At 43.6% G+C, this 15,988-nt stretch overlaps 1 protein-coding gene across 5 annotated transcripts in view; it reads left to right on the top strand.

Moving 5' to 3' along the window:
- The first annotated feature begins 681 nt into the window (after positions 1-681).
- The window catches only part of LOC114703259 (regulator of G protein signaling 7 binding protein), a 95,136-nt gene continuing 79,829 nt past the window's right edge, over positions 682-15,988 (top strand). The window contains exons 1-2 of one of the 5 annotated variants that reach the window (XM_037209449.1): positions 682-1,527; positions 2,465-2,631. In XM_037209449.1, coding sequence (XP_037065344.1) covers positions 1,363-1,527; positions 2,465-2,631 — 332 coding nt within the window. In that variant the 5' untranslated portion in view covers positions 682-1,362. Of the gene's footprint in view, positions 1,528-1,680; positions 1,782-1,902; positions 2,017-2,107; positions 2,378-2,464; positions 2,632-15,988 lie in introns of those variants that run through there. The other 4 variants (XM_028884059.2, XM_028884065.2, XM_028884071.2 and 1 more) reach the window with 4 other exon arrangements.

The raw sequence follows: 15,988 nt of genomic DNA on the forward strand, positions 1-15,988 counted from the left end.
GGGCATCAGAATTGAAGGACCTTGCCACTCCCTCTTCCTTCCAAGAGGACTGTTTCAAAGTCAGTGGTCAGGGGAAAACAGATTGGCTGAGGACCTAACCCCACGTCTTTCTGGAGATAATCTTTTCTTGACATTGTTTCTGACTCTGACCTCACATAAGGCATAAAGAGAAAGGGTCATTTTGTGAGTTGGGGAGAATTTTTTTTTTTTTTTTTTTTTTTTTCCTTACTTCTTCAAATCTCTGCTGGCAAACTCTTGGAGATTTGTGTTTGTGATGCTTGAAGTGGGGGTGAGGATGAGTTCCAACTTGAGTGAACGAGGCTGTGCCTTCACCTCACTGCCCCTCCCAGGAATACAGACCAAACAAAAGCAACTCAGGGAAACAAGGCTATCCTTGGACTTTATCAAGAGACTTTATTCGAAACAAAATACCTCGCTGCCTCCTATGGCCCCTGAAAAGTCTCCTCTCAGATGACAGCGGCCCTAAGCCCCAATCGGTTTGTTTGAAATCCATGTTTAGGTCCCAGCATGTGGCAATGTTCTCCACTCTGATGACACTTTTTCGCTTCTAATAATAGAGCAGATGAAGTAATATTGCAATTGATGTTCCCGGGAATTTGATTGGATAAGTGCATAAACTGTGGAAGGGAAGGAGATTGTATGGACGGATCACATTAGTATTCCTGTCCTATCAATGTGCCGGGCCACGACCAACGTCAGCCGGACCGACTCCGTGCGTCTGCCAGTCCCGCCACGGATTCATCTGGGATCCTCACACAGAGCAGCCAGCAGAGACCAGGGATCAAGGCGCAGATTAGCGCCAGTTGCCTTCTGCGGAACAGCTCGCCCCTTCCAGGCCTGGCGACCGTGGAGGGAGGGGAAAAGCGAACCGCGCACCGCTGCGGGAAGACACCGAAGCAAGAGAGACACCCCCTCCCGCCCCCCACCTTGCAGCGCAGGCTTTTGAACGCTGCTTCCCCCATCTGAATGGAAACTCGGAACCGCCCGGCGGCGCGTTCCTCCTCGCTCAGCCTGTCAATCCATGCCGAGAGGAAGGCGGTGCAAGCCCGCGCCAGCAGCGTCCAGCTCCCGGGACAGGGTCGGCAATGCTGCTGAGCAGAACTTGATCGCGCCTCTTCGTCGCTGCTAGTGGAAGCGATGCTGCACCGCACAGGCAGCGCTTCCCCGGCTCTCCTTCAAGCTGAAGGTTACCCACCCGCGCAGCCAGCCGCAACCTTGTGAGCCGCGCGCGCCTCGGGGTCGGGGCTCCGGCTGCTCCGCGGCGGCGTGCAGGGGCAACCACCGGGCCGCCCGCGCCGGGGCGCACTGCACCAGCGGCTTCGGCTTGGTGGATGTGTATGCATGAGTTCTGCACCGAATGGGCGCAAAAAGCGCCCCAGCCGGTCCACCCGCTCCTCGATCTTCCAGATCAGCAAGCCTCCGCTGCAGAGCGGGGATTGGGAGCGCAGGGGCAGCGGCTCCGAAAGCGCCCACAAAACCCAACGAGCCCTGGACGACTGCAAGATGGTGGGTGAAAGCTGTGCCTTTTTCCCTTTTTTTTTTTTTCTTTTCTCCCTTGGGGGGGGGGGTTGTGGGAGTCTTGTATCTTAATCGTTTGCTTGAGTGCCAACCACTCCCCACCCTGCCTCGCCATGCCGATCACGTGCATGATGTACTATTTTTAAATCTGCACTCCCCCAGATGCGGGGTGACACCCAGGTCGAAATGGCCCTGCCAAGACAAGAGTCATGGGTCTGGATCCTGGGAGTCAGAGGCTAAAGGTGATGCCTTAACCCCGGGAAGAATGGTAGATGCGAAGGAGGGTGAACCGGCTGGCTCGCCAGGGAAAGAGGGTGGGGGTGCGGCTTGGTGGTGACACAGTCACAAACAAACCCAAACAGAGCCCAGGAGCGCTGCAGAGGCGATGAAGGGTCCCAGCGCAGAGGACAGGAGGTGGCCAGTCTTTCTGTCAGGGTCCAAACCAGAAGCGTTCAGCGGCCCGGCAGGAAGGGAAAGGTTTGCCTGTTGTGTCCTACTTTGTGCGTGCGTGTGTGTGTGTGTGTGTGTGTGTGTGTGTGTGTGTGTGTGTCACTTCAAATCAGTGTCCTAGCAGGAGCAGAGAGAGCATCTATTTCAGAGCCCTCGACATCATTCTCCAGTGGCCTGGGAGTGGCTTGATAGCTTCTCAAAGATGTTCTTGCTCTTCAGAAACCGAGTCTGAAAGTGGGGGGCAATTGGGACCGCAATTGGAGCTTCCATGGCTAGCTTGCTGAGGAAAAATAAACATTGGCGCTGGATAAAGAGACTCGCCACTTTGTGTCTTGAGCTTTGAAACAGGTTCGTTAGCTGGAGGTTTGGGGTGCCAACCCAGACAGAGGTCAGTGAAATCTGTTTATGAACACGAAAATAGTGAAGTGTCTGATGATAAGTAATGTTTAGTGAAAGAAACTGGCTTGTTTTCCAGCTTGTCCAAGAGTTCAACACACAAGTGGCCCTGTACCGAGAGTTGGTCATTTCTATTGGAGACGTCTCGGTCAGTTGCCCCTCGCTCCGGGCGGAAATGCACAAGACAAGAACCAAAGGCTGTGAAATGGCCCGTCAGGCACACCAGAAGCTGGCTGCCATCTCAGGGTAGGAGACGCTTGACTTATCTGGTAATTCGTGTACATGATGCATGGATGTGCTGGCAGAATTCTGTGATGACTGGAGCCTCAGAATGATCGCTACAAAGCAAATCTGATTTTAACCAATCATCCCGAGATGAGAGAGCCCTTAATCTGAAAGCTATGTGATTGGGATGATAGATAGGAAGAAAACAGACAGATAGACAAACACAAATATATGCACACGTGTGATTTTGGTCATTAACTGAGTTTTAAAAAGTTAACTTTCAGTTAATTAATTGGAATTGGGAGCTTACAATTTTGGGGAGGGGGATACGTGTCCATTAAAGTTACATTATCCTGTTTGAAGATGATTTTGTAATCTGCTGGACAAAAGGCAGATGCTGGAGAGAGAAAATCTCTGCTAAATCTCAGATTTAGTAAACTATTTATGCCACATGATACATTCCTATGGTGCTGCTTAAAGTGAGTAAAATAAAATCTTAGGCAAAAAGTATATTCTTTTACTAGACGTGAAAGGGAGGTTTTTGACCCAAGTAGAGGTGTTTTGTCAATGCTGTTGTTTTGTTTTGTTTTTGCACATCGGGGATACTGACAAATTTGAGTTAACATCAGCTAGATGTATCCCCCACGCCTCATTTTTATTTATTTCTATCACATTTGTGGATTCTCAAATCCACGGGAGATGCTCATGGAGTAAATGAAAAGCCCTTTTCTGGGATCCCATCTTCTCCATCTGGACCTCAGGATCGGGAAAAGAAGCAGCAATTTGACAACAGTTGCCGTGATCAAAGTAGGTACACCCAGAGGCGTAATGAGACTCCTTTCAGAGACACTGTAAGTGCTTGATGAGTCCTGATCTAGCCTTGGTCCGGTTTTTCTTTGTGAGTGTGGCTTTATCATAAGACAAGAGTAGCTGCATCTATTTACCTGATGATGCTGCGGACCAATCACTTAGGAAACAGAATTAATATCCTTCTTTCCCATCTTCAATGATATACTATAACATTACTGGCACACAAAGTTGAGAAAATCATGTTAATTTTTTTTAAAATAACTCATCTATGTCTGACAATAGGAATTTATTTCATGAAAAAGTTAAGTTTCATTTACTTGAAGGGAGGGATACACAAAATACCATGCAAACCTGTTTTATTTAGGAGTGCTATGGAGAAGCTGTAGCCTTTTCTACTGCACTGTGCTTAACAGAAAGTGAACCTGGGAAGTAGTGGGGAAGTATGTGTGTCAGAATATAGCAATAACAAACATCAAGAAAAAACAACATGCAGAGTGACATGGGGTAACGATGAACTGAAAAGTGGAGAAACATTGGCTGGGGAGGAGAGTAGGTTTGGACAGGAACTTGATGCTCATAGCCACATGTGTACATCTCCATAAATTCAAGATGGGGTCATATCCAGAGCCCCTTTTAGTGGACACTCAAAATGAGAACATATTCCAATCAGAGAGGGGGGCTGGAGAAATGAGCAGGGGTTCAAGTAAGTTGATTTTGCTGTCCCTGTGAACTGAGCTCTCCGAATCACTTAGGGAAGATCTGACCATACTGGATAAATGTTGAGAGTTGAGGATGCGAAGTGGGTTGGATTTACCCTGAACCTGGCAACCCTTTTCTGCTTGCTTATCTGTTAATCTGGGGTTAATGCTAATGGAGGCAGTTTTATAAGAATTGGTGGGGAACAAGGGTATTCGTAGATCTCTATAAACATAAATTGCACAATAGTCTAGCATAGAATTGGACACAGTCCCCCTTTAAAAAATAATTCAATACAATTTAACATTCTTTATAAGAAGTGACAGTATATAATTGAAGGAAATCCCCTTAGTTCCTTACCATCTGGGCTCCACTAATGAAGGACATGATTCCCTTTGGTGGAATCCTGTTTCTGATATTGCTTTATTATGTGCTTCTCATTCCAAACTTGACATGAAAGCTGTAGGGAGACTGTCAGATTCACTGTACAGTTTGAGGCAGGGGGTGAGAAGTACACAGATTGCTGGACAAAGGAGAGACTTGAGTTTATTGAGTGTCTATTATCCATCGTCTGAGAGAAGGATTGCCGTTCCTGGTCTGAAACTCTGTCTCAGAGATACTAGAGAGCTCTGCAAAGACTCAACACAAAAGTGCCACAGACTGGATTGAATCCCACGTTTCCTTTCCTCTGAAATCCTACTCTCTTCTCTACCTAATGCTGCCATACAAAGGGTGTTATATGAAAGTTTTTTTTTAATTATTGCTAAAATATGGGTGACTTTTAAAAAGAATAAGCTAACGAAAAGAAGTCATAAAATGTCACACATATATGATTTTATTTATATTGAATGTCTTTCCCTCAAAAAAAGCAAGTCTATAGAGACAGAAAGTAAATTAGTGATTACCCGAGACTGATGGGAGTAGAGAGTACCTCTCTTTTCAATATAATAGAAATGTTATAGAATTGGACGATGGTGGTACTTCTAGAACTTTGCACATTTACTAAAGCTCATTGAACTTCCCACAAAAAATAAGTTAATTTGCAATACATAAAGGATACCTCAATACGTTTTCTTTAAAGATGCTGTCACATCAGTATGATTAACACTCGATTATTTGTTGGCGCCGTTCTTTCCTACTCATATAGCTTGAGATAAAGCAGTAGATACTGTAGGAAACAGAGAAACACAAAACTTGCCTTTGCATTTGTCAAAATGCCTGTGCACTAACTGCATCACAACACTAATGTTCCGCTATTTGCAGGAATACAGAGAGTGTTAAAGCAGGACTTCAGAGAGTAACTGAACTTATTTCTTACAGCAGAGACCACCTCCTCCTAGTCCAGGAGCTGAATTTGGAAGGAGGGAGAAAGGAGGTACAATTGAAAGCAGACAGGAAAAAGAAAATGAAGCAAGATTGAAAGGAAAAAGAGAAAAGTAATTTAGAATGATGCCACAAATACATTATGACTCTCACCTCCGACTAACTGAGGCTTCTGGGGATGATAGTGTTCTCGCAGACTAGCTCTGGGTAGGAAAGTCATCTTCACCAATATGATTACACATTATCTCATACTATGTTTGGGTCAGGGGCTGATCCAGCATGTCCTTTACTTTCAAAGTATAAGGTTCGTCAGAATTGACCCTGATAGGTGACTGCAAAGTCTCCTCGGACAGGAGTGCCAAGCTATTATGTCTTTTACCACCCAAATCCTTTTCTAGATAGTACACCTGGGGTGGTGGTGGTGTGGAATGGTTAAAGATTAATACTGAAAATGGTCCACAAACTTCTTTAAGCACAAAATATGGAAAACTGATTTAACAGGCAGGTCAAAATAGCACTACTATGCACTGTTTGGGGGTATGTGGTGTGTGTGTGTGTGTGTGTGTGTGTGTGTGTGTGTGTGTGTGTTTGTGTGTGTGATATGTGTGTGTGGTGTGTGTGTGTGGTGTGAATATGTGGTTTGTGTGTGTGGTGTGTGCATGTGTGTACACATACACATATCAGAGGAAGGCAACACTCTAAACCCGTCCCATTGGAATTCCTTTCCAAAATGAGATACCTTCAAAGAATTCTTGGGGCTGTTTGGAACTTTATATTTAGGATTCTGAGGTTAGGAAGATAAAAGGGACATTGGATGCAACTTAGTACAGTGCATATGGAGATTAGGGAGTGAAACACTTTTGGGATGTTTACTATTTTTGTTGTTGTTGTTGTTGTTTACTATCTTTTAAGACTTTTGTGGAATTAATGCTCTGAATCTCACTCAGTTCTTTATCAATTTGTTGTCATGCTTGATCCCAGGCCGTGGAGAGGACTGTGTGAGCTCAGTAGACAGAGTAAGCATCATGGGTCCAGCCTGTATGGTGGCCTGTCCCCGTCGGAGGCTGCTCTGAGACTAAAGCTCAGTCTCTCCTGTTTAGTGCTGACTATATCAACCACAGTCCTTTCTTGGAAGGACAAAAGGGGGACACCCAAGGAGCCAACATCCTCCAGAAAGCTCCAGAGCCGTTCAGTGACTAGGGGCTTGTGGTGAGGATCGAGTCCCTAGCACAGCTTGTATGGTGTCTGTGTTGGACTGAGACCTCCTCACACCTATACCTTTTCTTAATGACACTTGCAGAGTCAAAGTGAAGAGGGGAGCAGGCAGGATCTTATAAAGAGGTGTAAATGGGATAATGTGAGAGGCAAGATTAGGAAGAGCATTCACTCTAAAGTAGATTAGATCTGGATAAAGCCCTGTCTCCACTTCACTGCTTACTAAGGAACACATGTAAGTCAATAAGCAGATTGCTTCACAGTGTGGCCAGTGGCCATCTGGTTCAGGGCCTAAGAACACAGACTTGGGGGCCAGACTGTCAGTGCTGCTATTTACAAATGATATGACCTTGGAAGAAGGATTGTCACCCTCTCCTCAGGTTCTTAAGTCAAATAAGGTCAATGAGTAACAGGACCAAATCTCATGGCGTTGGGAAGAAACTGGCTATCATATTGTGAGTGCTATTACATTCAGGTCAGTGTTTTATAACTACTTAAACATTGAAAATTCAGATTGTCAAGAAACACTTACTGAAATTTTTATATTAACTCATCAAATACTTTTCAAATAAATGCTTTAGCTGGAATAAATTTTGTTTGCCTTTCTTTCTTACATTATCTTCTGAGGTATTTTCTATATTGAAAATGCCCCTGGAGAGCCGTCTAATGTCCTATTCTCACATACTTTACAAATGATGTGAAGACTTGAAAGTCAGTTTATAATTATTTTCTTTATGTAAGTCAACCTAGAGCATTCATAAGTCACAGAATACTTACCAAATCTTTATCTTGGTTCTTTGTGGGCTATATGACATTGGACATGTCTGCTAAATTCACTGTACACCTAAATGACAGAGTTGAACTGAATGACCTCTCAGCCTCCTGACTTCATTATTCTAGTATTCTACACTAGTTGATGTAGAACCACAAGGGCATACGTTTATGGAACTGAGCTGAGAAAGTCATAAGCACCACACAGAGAGTTCAGTGACAGAAACAAACAAAAAAAAAAAAAGTTGGGGGATCTGAACACATACTCCATTCACAATAAAGCATCCTAATTCCCTGATGGCCATCTGCTGCAATGTTCTGAATATCATGGAGGGCTTAAATACAGGGTCTGTGAGTCCCTCTGCCCCCAGCCATGTTTTCCTTGTGCTGACACTATCAACCACAATGTTTTCCTTGCCAGGTCTGGTGTTCCCCCGCCCCCTTCAGTGTGTTTCCATTTTACTCATTTTTCTATTCTGGCTTTTTTTTTAAATTCCATATTTTCTAGCCCCACGTCCAGCTGATTCTGTCTATTCCTTTGCCCTATGTGTTCAGAAGTAGATGTGTGTGAGAGAGAGGGGTGAGAACAGCATTTATTCACAGTGTCCCTTCTGACACTCTGGCTGAGACAGTAGCAGTTACGTGGGGTGGAAGATTGAGGGAGCACAGGCGTTTTCCTTAAAAGAGAGAGCATCTCTCTGGCCCGGTAGCGAGAGACAAGTTAGGGATATGCTGTTCAGTGATGACAGAATCACAACTCTGAATCCAGCGGCAAGAGCTGTGATGTAAAAAATGCCATAGACTAGGTGGCTCACACAGCAGAAACACGTGGACTCGGAGCTGTGGAAGTGAGAAGGCCAGGCCCAACTGTTGACAAAGATGGCATAAGCAACATTCTCCCTTAGCTTCGGGTGGTTTGCTAGCAGTCTCAGACATTCTTTGGCTTGTTGAGGCATCTCTACCTTCCTCTTCACTTGGCATTTCCCTGTGAGTATGTCTGTATCTAAAGTTCCCCATTGTGCAAGGACATCCAACATATGGATTAGGAGTCCACCCTAGTTAGAAGTCCAGTGTGATCTTACTCTAGTTTAACTTCTCATACCTGCAGGACACTATTTCCAAAAACAGGTCACATTCTGAAGTACTCAGGAGTAGGACTTCAATGTGTAAATTTGGGGAGGACATAATTCAACACACTACCAACATTCTTGATCCTGCTTTTCTAAAGGGGAAGAGAATAGTGAAGGTAGAGTTTTGTTCAGAACTTTCTACATCCCCTCCACTTTCACAAAATGACAACCCAAGATGAAATGTTCTATATTTGCACAACTGTAGTTTCTTGTAGGGGTGAAATTTGTGACAATAGAAAGAAATGGATATATGTTCAAAGTCTCCAATATGGCTAGCACCTTGTTTGGTCTGATTTAACTGTTGGTATTTGAAGGTAAACCAAAAACACAACCACAAGAGAGTAGGAAAGAGACCACCCAACGGTCCCTTACGTGAAGCATCACTCACTTTCCCTCCTCAGTTTGCGTAGGAAGATGAGCAAGCAGTGGTCCCTTCTTGGTGCTAACATTGCTACCTAAGAGCTGTAAGCAACACCCCCAGCAAGTGACAAGGCATTGACACACACCAGGTTGAAAAGAGTGCTCGCTTAGTTGGTTGGTTTGTTAATCTGGTCGTTTCTTTGCATCTCAGGCCCACCCTCAAACTTTCTGTCTTCTTGCCTCAACCTCCCAACTTCTGAGATTACAGTCCTGTACCACCATGTCCTGCTTGTAAGAGACCGGTATTAGTAACTAAACTCAGTGTGGTATGGACTCACGGAAAGTGATCTCCTATTGCCTGTGAAGTCCCCCCCCCCCTTTTTTTTAACCTGTCAAACAGATCTAACGGCTTTTACCTTGTTAGGGTTTTCTTAATTAATGTTCCCATTAGAGAGAAAATTGAATCTAAAATGAACTTTAGAAGATCTACCGTGGCTTCATTATTTAAATAATAAAGTGCTGAAGAACAAGGTCATGTTTCTTCATGTCTGCATCCTGAGTAGCAAGTTCCACAGTGCTGTGTCTTTTATTTTTATTAAGTTTAACAGGTATTTTAAAATCCACTCTTGAGTTCTTATCTTGACTTTAGTAAGTATGGAGAGATTAGTTATTGTGTGCCGCTTTTACCAGAGTTGACTTTTTTTTTCTGTGTTATAATTTTAAAACTAATATACTAATTTGAGGAACACAACAAGGAAGCATTCCTGGGGCTTACTCCTTCATTATTACAGCAAATAGTGGAAGGTAATATTTAATTTAGGTCATTACACAAAACTTGGCTTGTGACCTCATTTTGGATAGTAAATAATCACTAGTCACTGAGATGGCCTTTTAGAATTGTTCTTTAAACCTTTAGTCCTTGAGAGCGTGGCTGTGCTGCTTGCTAGGGAGATGCCAGGACATGGCATGGCCATAGTGGTAACTCAATTGTCTGGTTATTATTATTTCTCTACTTTGGAAAATAAGATTGTGTGTATGTACATATGTCAAGATGAGAGGTTGACATCGGATGTTTACCTCAACTGCTGCCCAAATTTACTTTTAGAAAGACAGAGTTTCTCACTGAACTTGGCCGGCAAGTCCCAGAATCCCCACTCTAGCCTCCACTTCCCCAGCATAGTGATGACACCATTGTACCACCGTGCCCAGCTCTTTATTATGAGTTCTGGGGTTTGAACTGGGGTCCTCATTTTTACTGACTTACCCATCTCCTCAGCCTCCGCAATATATATGAAACTTTATGGAAAATTCAGTTGTTTATATACAATTACATACAGATTTAAACACACACAGAGTAAACTTACTGATGAGATCAGATCTTGTTGGAGAAAGTATCCACACCTTTAAATTGAAGTGTTTTACAAACAAATGTTTCTGACCGGTGGAAGACCACGGATGCAATCAGATCAACAAAAAGCCCACATTCTCAGCTACAGACACATATTAAGCTAAGAATGAGCATTAACGTCACGGATTAGAAGGAGCCACAACCTGGTTGGTTCTTCAGTCATTATGGCTACCTTGAAGTTCCCCTCACCAATAGCCTCCTATCGTGTTTTATTGTTCTTGGTGTGTGTTGAGCCTCCTTTTTTTCAATATATCTGTAACCATCCTGAGTTCAGAGGTGTATCTACCCAGGACATCTCCTGCTCTCTGCCTCCCAACTGATCTGCCTGCCTTCATTCCCTCACCTCTTGTCTTCAGTTTAGTTACTGGCTCCAAACTAATCCTCCCTAAATGTCCTTCTGATCTTACCTCTGTGCTTTGAAGACTTCCAAAGATTCCACTTTGCCTAAAGCAGTGTTTTTCTAATGTGATCCCTGGACCATCCATATGGAAATCACCTGCCTTCAGGTCTGAAAAAAATCTAAACATTCTGGGCATGAGGCCCGGAAGTCCAGACTGTTAACAAGCATCATTGTATTCCCCCTAGAGACTCTGGAACATACTACATAGAGACCTGCTGGCCTAACACAGTGATTCTCAGCCTGAGCTACCCAGGGGAACCACAGATGCAGCTTTAAACATTCATAGCTCCTGACTTTCATGCCTAGAATTTCTGATTTAGTAGGCCTGGGATGCAGCCTAGGCATTGGATTTTTTTTTTTTTTTAATCTTCCTACAAGAGCATCAGAAAGGATTTTGTTTGCCTACATTAAGAAAAAAAAAAAAAAAACTTCAAAGACACCAGAGGTTTATCCTCTCACAGAAAAGCCTTAAAATGGACAATTCAATTCAGAATTAGGTATGGAGGCTCAGGAACCCATGACTCTACCCTTATTCCTAGTTCTTGGGGTTCATCTTCAACCTCATTTTGTGACTCAAGACTGATAGGAGTGCCAGCCCTAGACCCCAGGAAAAAAAGAAGAGAGTCAGGGCCATTAAAGAGTTCCAACCAGAGCTTGATCTGGAACTTCATCTAATGGTCACAATAGCCCTGTACATTCTCTGGATGGACAATGTATTCTTTTCTTAGTATTCTTTCTTATAAAAATAAAGATATTATTACTAAGGAAAAAAAAGGACAGTTGGAGCTTTGAAAAAAACTGACAATGTCTGGAACATACATAACTCATTCCTTAGCCTTGTCTTCTACTGCTTCTAAACACGTTTTATTCTTTAAGTCCAGACAGCAGGAGAACCGGATCCCATCACTCCTCACACATGCTCTCTGTATGAAGAGGCATGTTTAGCCAAAAGAGAAAGTAGTCACTTTTCTGAATATCAAGACTGTAATTCTAGTCTCACTTTGGCCTGCCAGACTACTTACATTGAAAACCAGAAGAGAAGGATGAGCTCTCCCCTCATTGCTCCCCCCCCAAAAAAAAATAAGAATCTTTTTCTGCCTTTTAGCAACATAAAATACGTGAAGTTCAGAAACCACTTTGGAGGGTAGGGAGTTAGGCCAAGTGCCTTTGAAATGATCTGAGGATAATTTTCTCAAGACGGAATGTGGAATCAGATAAGGCCAAGTGGAAGTATCAAGAGTGGTACTTGAGAAATTAGTTCTTAAAACTTTGCCTGACACTGAGTGGGCCTCAGAAACAAAAATCAACAAATAGAAACAACTTAAATCTTTAGTAAACAGAGATTTACTGAACAGCTAATTTATGGTGAACTGTTACAATGAAGGTGCAGGAGCCACATGATACAACAACCAGATAAGCTGAGGTCAAGATTGTAATGAGTTCGTCAAAGGACATTGAACTTAGAGTGCAATAGCTTACGTAAACAGCATTGTAGAGTTAAGTCATAACTGCGTTTACCCAGTAATTCCCTAAATTGTAATCCGATGTGTATGGTAATATCTTTTTGTTTTTGTTTTAAAATTTGTATTCATTTATTTATTTGGTGCTACGGGTGGAATCCAAAGTTTTGCATCCACCAGACAAATACTCTACTCCTGAGCTATCTTCTTAGCCTCTATACACTATATATATATATATAATATATATATATATATATGTGTGTGTGTGTGTGTGTGTGTGTGTGTGTATAAAATTTTTTATTAAAAAATTTTTCTTTCCTTTTACATACCAACCCCTGTTCCCCCTCCTCCTCTTCTCCCACTTCCATCTCACCTACCCCCATCCCCTCCTCATAGAGGGTAAGACCTCCCTTGGGTAGTCAACACAGGCTGTCATATCATGTTGGGGATGAACCTAGCCCCTCCTTTCTGCATCAAGGCTGAGTAAGGCATCTCACCATAGGGAATGCAGTCTAAAAAGCCAGTTTGTGTATCTGGGATAAGTCCTGGTCCCATTACCAGGGGACCCACAAACATATCAAGCCACACAACTTTCATCCACATTCAAAGGGCCTAGTTTGGTCCCATGTAGGCTCCCCAGCTGCCAGTCCAGAGTTCATGAGCTCCCATTAGCTTGGGTCAGCTATTTTTGTGATTTGTTTTCCCATCATGATTCTGATCCCCCTTGCTCTTACAACCCTTTCTCCCTCTCTCATTCCTGTCCAATCCAGAAGTCAGCAACCCCAGGAGCCACTATGAAACAGCTAAGGTCCTAGCAGTCACACTGTGTGACCAGGGAGACCAAGAAATGCAAATCAGAAAGAGCATTTCGGATAGTGGTAAATGTAGCAGCAGCAAAATCAAAACAAGATCTTAACATTAAAGAATTACCAATGAAAGGCACTCAGCAACTTTCGGACAGTATGGTCAAAGAGGCCCTTCCGATGTGATGTTCTGCCTTGATATCTAACTTTCAAAAGGAACCAATCTTGTGATAATCTGAGCAAAAAGCATTTCAAGGCTGAGGGGAAAGCAAGCATAATTGTCTTAAGAATGAATTAGCCTTAGCATGTTGAAAGAAAAAGAGAGAGAGAGAGAGAGAGAGAGAGAGAGAGAGAGAGAGAGAAGACTGTATTGCCAATTCAGAATTATCTTCGGCTGTTAAGTCACATGATCAGACAGTGACTTCGTGCTGCAGGCCATTCCCTCCCTTTGTTGATGTAGCTCCAGAAATTGCATCTGTGTCCTGGGAAGGTTAGGCAGCAAATGAAGATATTAGTCCATTACATGTGTCCCGTGTAAAAGACTCTCACGGAAGACTCATACAGCAATTTACATGAATACCCTCATTGGCCAGGAACATAACATGGGCCTTCCATGACTCCAAGTTTCATGCATACATCTCTCTTTGTGCCCATGGTCCAGGAAGAATAAACATTCCTGGTTTATCAGCCAAAGGGATTCTCCCCTGAAGTCAAGGGCAGAATCTCTCACTCTGTGTGTGTGCATGTCTGTGATGTGATGTGATGTGATGTGTGTGTGTGTGTGTGTGTGTGTGTGTGTATGTGTGTGCAGATGTGTACACATGTGGGTTCGTATATGAAGCTCAGAGACTAACCTCAGTCATGGGCCATCACCTTCCATCTTGTTTGCGACAAGAGTTACACATGCCAGGCTGGCTGGCCCATGAGCTTCTGGGCATCCTCTTGTCTCTGTCTCCCATCTTTCCATAAGAACATCGGATTACAGCCGTGAACTACCGCGTTTGACTTTACATGGGTTCTGGAACCCTAATTCAGGTCTTCACACTTGTGTGAGAAGCACTGTAGCCATCTCCCCAGCCCCAAGGGAAGACATTTAGCAAAACTGGTGGAAAGGAGCTTGTAAGCGAAATGGGGGGAAAAAGTCCTCGGTATTCTTTCCCCTCCCTTCACATTTCCTCCATGAGGGGCCAGATGGTGTACTAGGCTCCAGAAGTATAAAGATGAATGAAAATAGTTCCGTCTTTGAGGATGGATGCCTAGCATTTGTATCGAAACTGACTTATAAACAAATCATTAGAAAATGGTGGGAACAGTGCTTCAGTAGGAATGTCCAGAGGTCAAAGTTGAATCCTAAGGGAAGCAGCAGTCAGCTTGGATCAGTGGGGACTGGCTAAGGGGAGGATATGATGCTCAGAGAGGTAAATAGAAATGCCCTTTCTCTTTCTTTGTGTGGTCTTGGGCATTCTACCATGGGAAACCTTGGAAGACACTATTCTGTCTTGGACTCAAAAGACTATTTTTATTTACTTCATTTTTTGAGATGGGAACCTCAGTATCTTGCTTGGGCTGGCCTGGAGGTCCTGGGCTTAAATGTTTCCTCAGTCTAGCTACCAAGTAGCAGAGGCCACATGCCTACACCATCACACCTGGTCAGGAATAGGAATCTGAATATGTTAAGAGATGTAAAGCTGTGGTTTCTCTCTCAGGTAGTTTACTACTTGTCCTACACCCTTTGCGCATACTGTTTTCTGATTTAATGAGTTCAAGTGAAAGAAAATTCGCTCTCTATGGTGGTTTGAAAGAAAATGGCCCCCAAAGGGAGTGGCACTATTAGGAGTTGTGACCTTGTTGGAGGAAGTGTGTCACTGTGAGGGCGGGCTTCGAGGTCTCTTTTTTACTCAAGCTTCCTTGAGTGTGACAGTCAGTCAGCTTCCTGTTGCCTGCAAGATGTAGCACTCTCAGCTCCAGCACCACCTCTGCCTTCATGCCCACCAGACTCCCCATCAAGATCGTAACAGACTAACCTCTGAAACTGTAAGAGAGCCCCCCCACCCCGCAATTAAATATTGTCCTAACGAGAGTTGCCATGGTATGTCTCCACAGCAATAGAATACCTTTACTAAGACACTTACGATATAAAGAAATTAATATTTTTCAAGCATTCATGCTGAGTGGGAAGTGCTTTTACCTGTATATGACAGACCAACCAACCTATTCACAGTGACCTACTCACAGAACCAAGTTCTGTAGTGCGTGGACCTTGGGGTTATTTCACCAGTGGGAGAATTCCAGGGCTGAGTTCCTTCCGGTTTAAGGTAGAACTTGCCCAATTGTTCCAAGATGGCAACGCTATGCAGTGTAAGCAAGATTCATAACTATCTCTGAATTCTAGGTGAGGCACATGGACAAGCTTTCCCAAGCACCCGAAATGTTAGAGGCCTTTAAATCTTCATTTTGTAATAAATTGGCAGTCTGAAATGTTGAGGTGTGTGGCCTGTTGGTATTTGAATACTGGTCTCTTTGGTGCTGGTTTCTCTATTTTTGTCCCCACAAAACTTTTCTTTCTTGATCCCAGGCTATCATCAGTTCTTCCCTTCTTCTGCCGCACACTATTATTTCAGAATCTCTCCCCTGCCCTGGACACACTTCCAACTAAGGATCTTCCTCACCAGGCACATTGCTGATGTGAGGTTTTTAAAGTTTCCCAGAAGAGAAAAACAAGAGGAAAGTAAACTAACAAAACGATGGCCTGATTGAAGCTGTCAGGGACATGAAAATGGATCTTGGCTCTGCATTCCTGAAGCCTCAGCACTTTTCTCTGGACCCCAAATTTTCCAGAATTTTCCCCCCTCATAATCATGTTTATTCAAATTGTTCCATCTGGCATCTTCTTTCTTGGCTGATCAACTATGCAAGTCCTAAAAATGACCCTGTAGGATGAGACTTTGATCCAACTTGGAATTCTAGGTCATTTGAGGAAGAAGCCCGCTTCTTCCAGTGCA

This window comes from Peromyscus leucopus, chromosome 11, assembly GCF_004664715.2.
Source record: "Peromyscus leucopus breed LL Stock chromosome 11, UCI_PerLeu_2.1, whole genome shotgun sequence".
NCBI classification, from domain to species: domain Eukaryota; kingdom Metazoa; phylum Chordata; class Mammalia; order Rodentia; family Cricetidae; genus Peromyscus; species Peromyscus leucopus.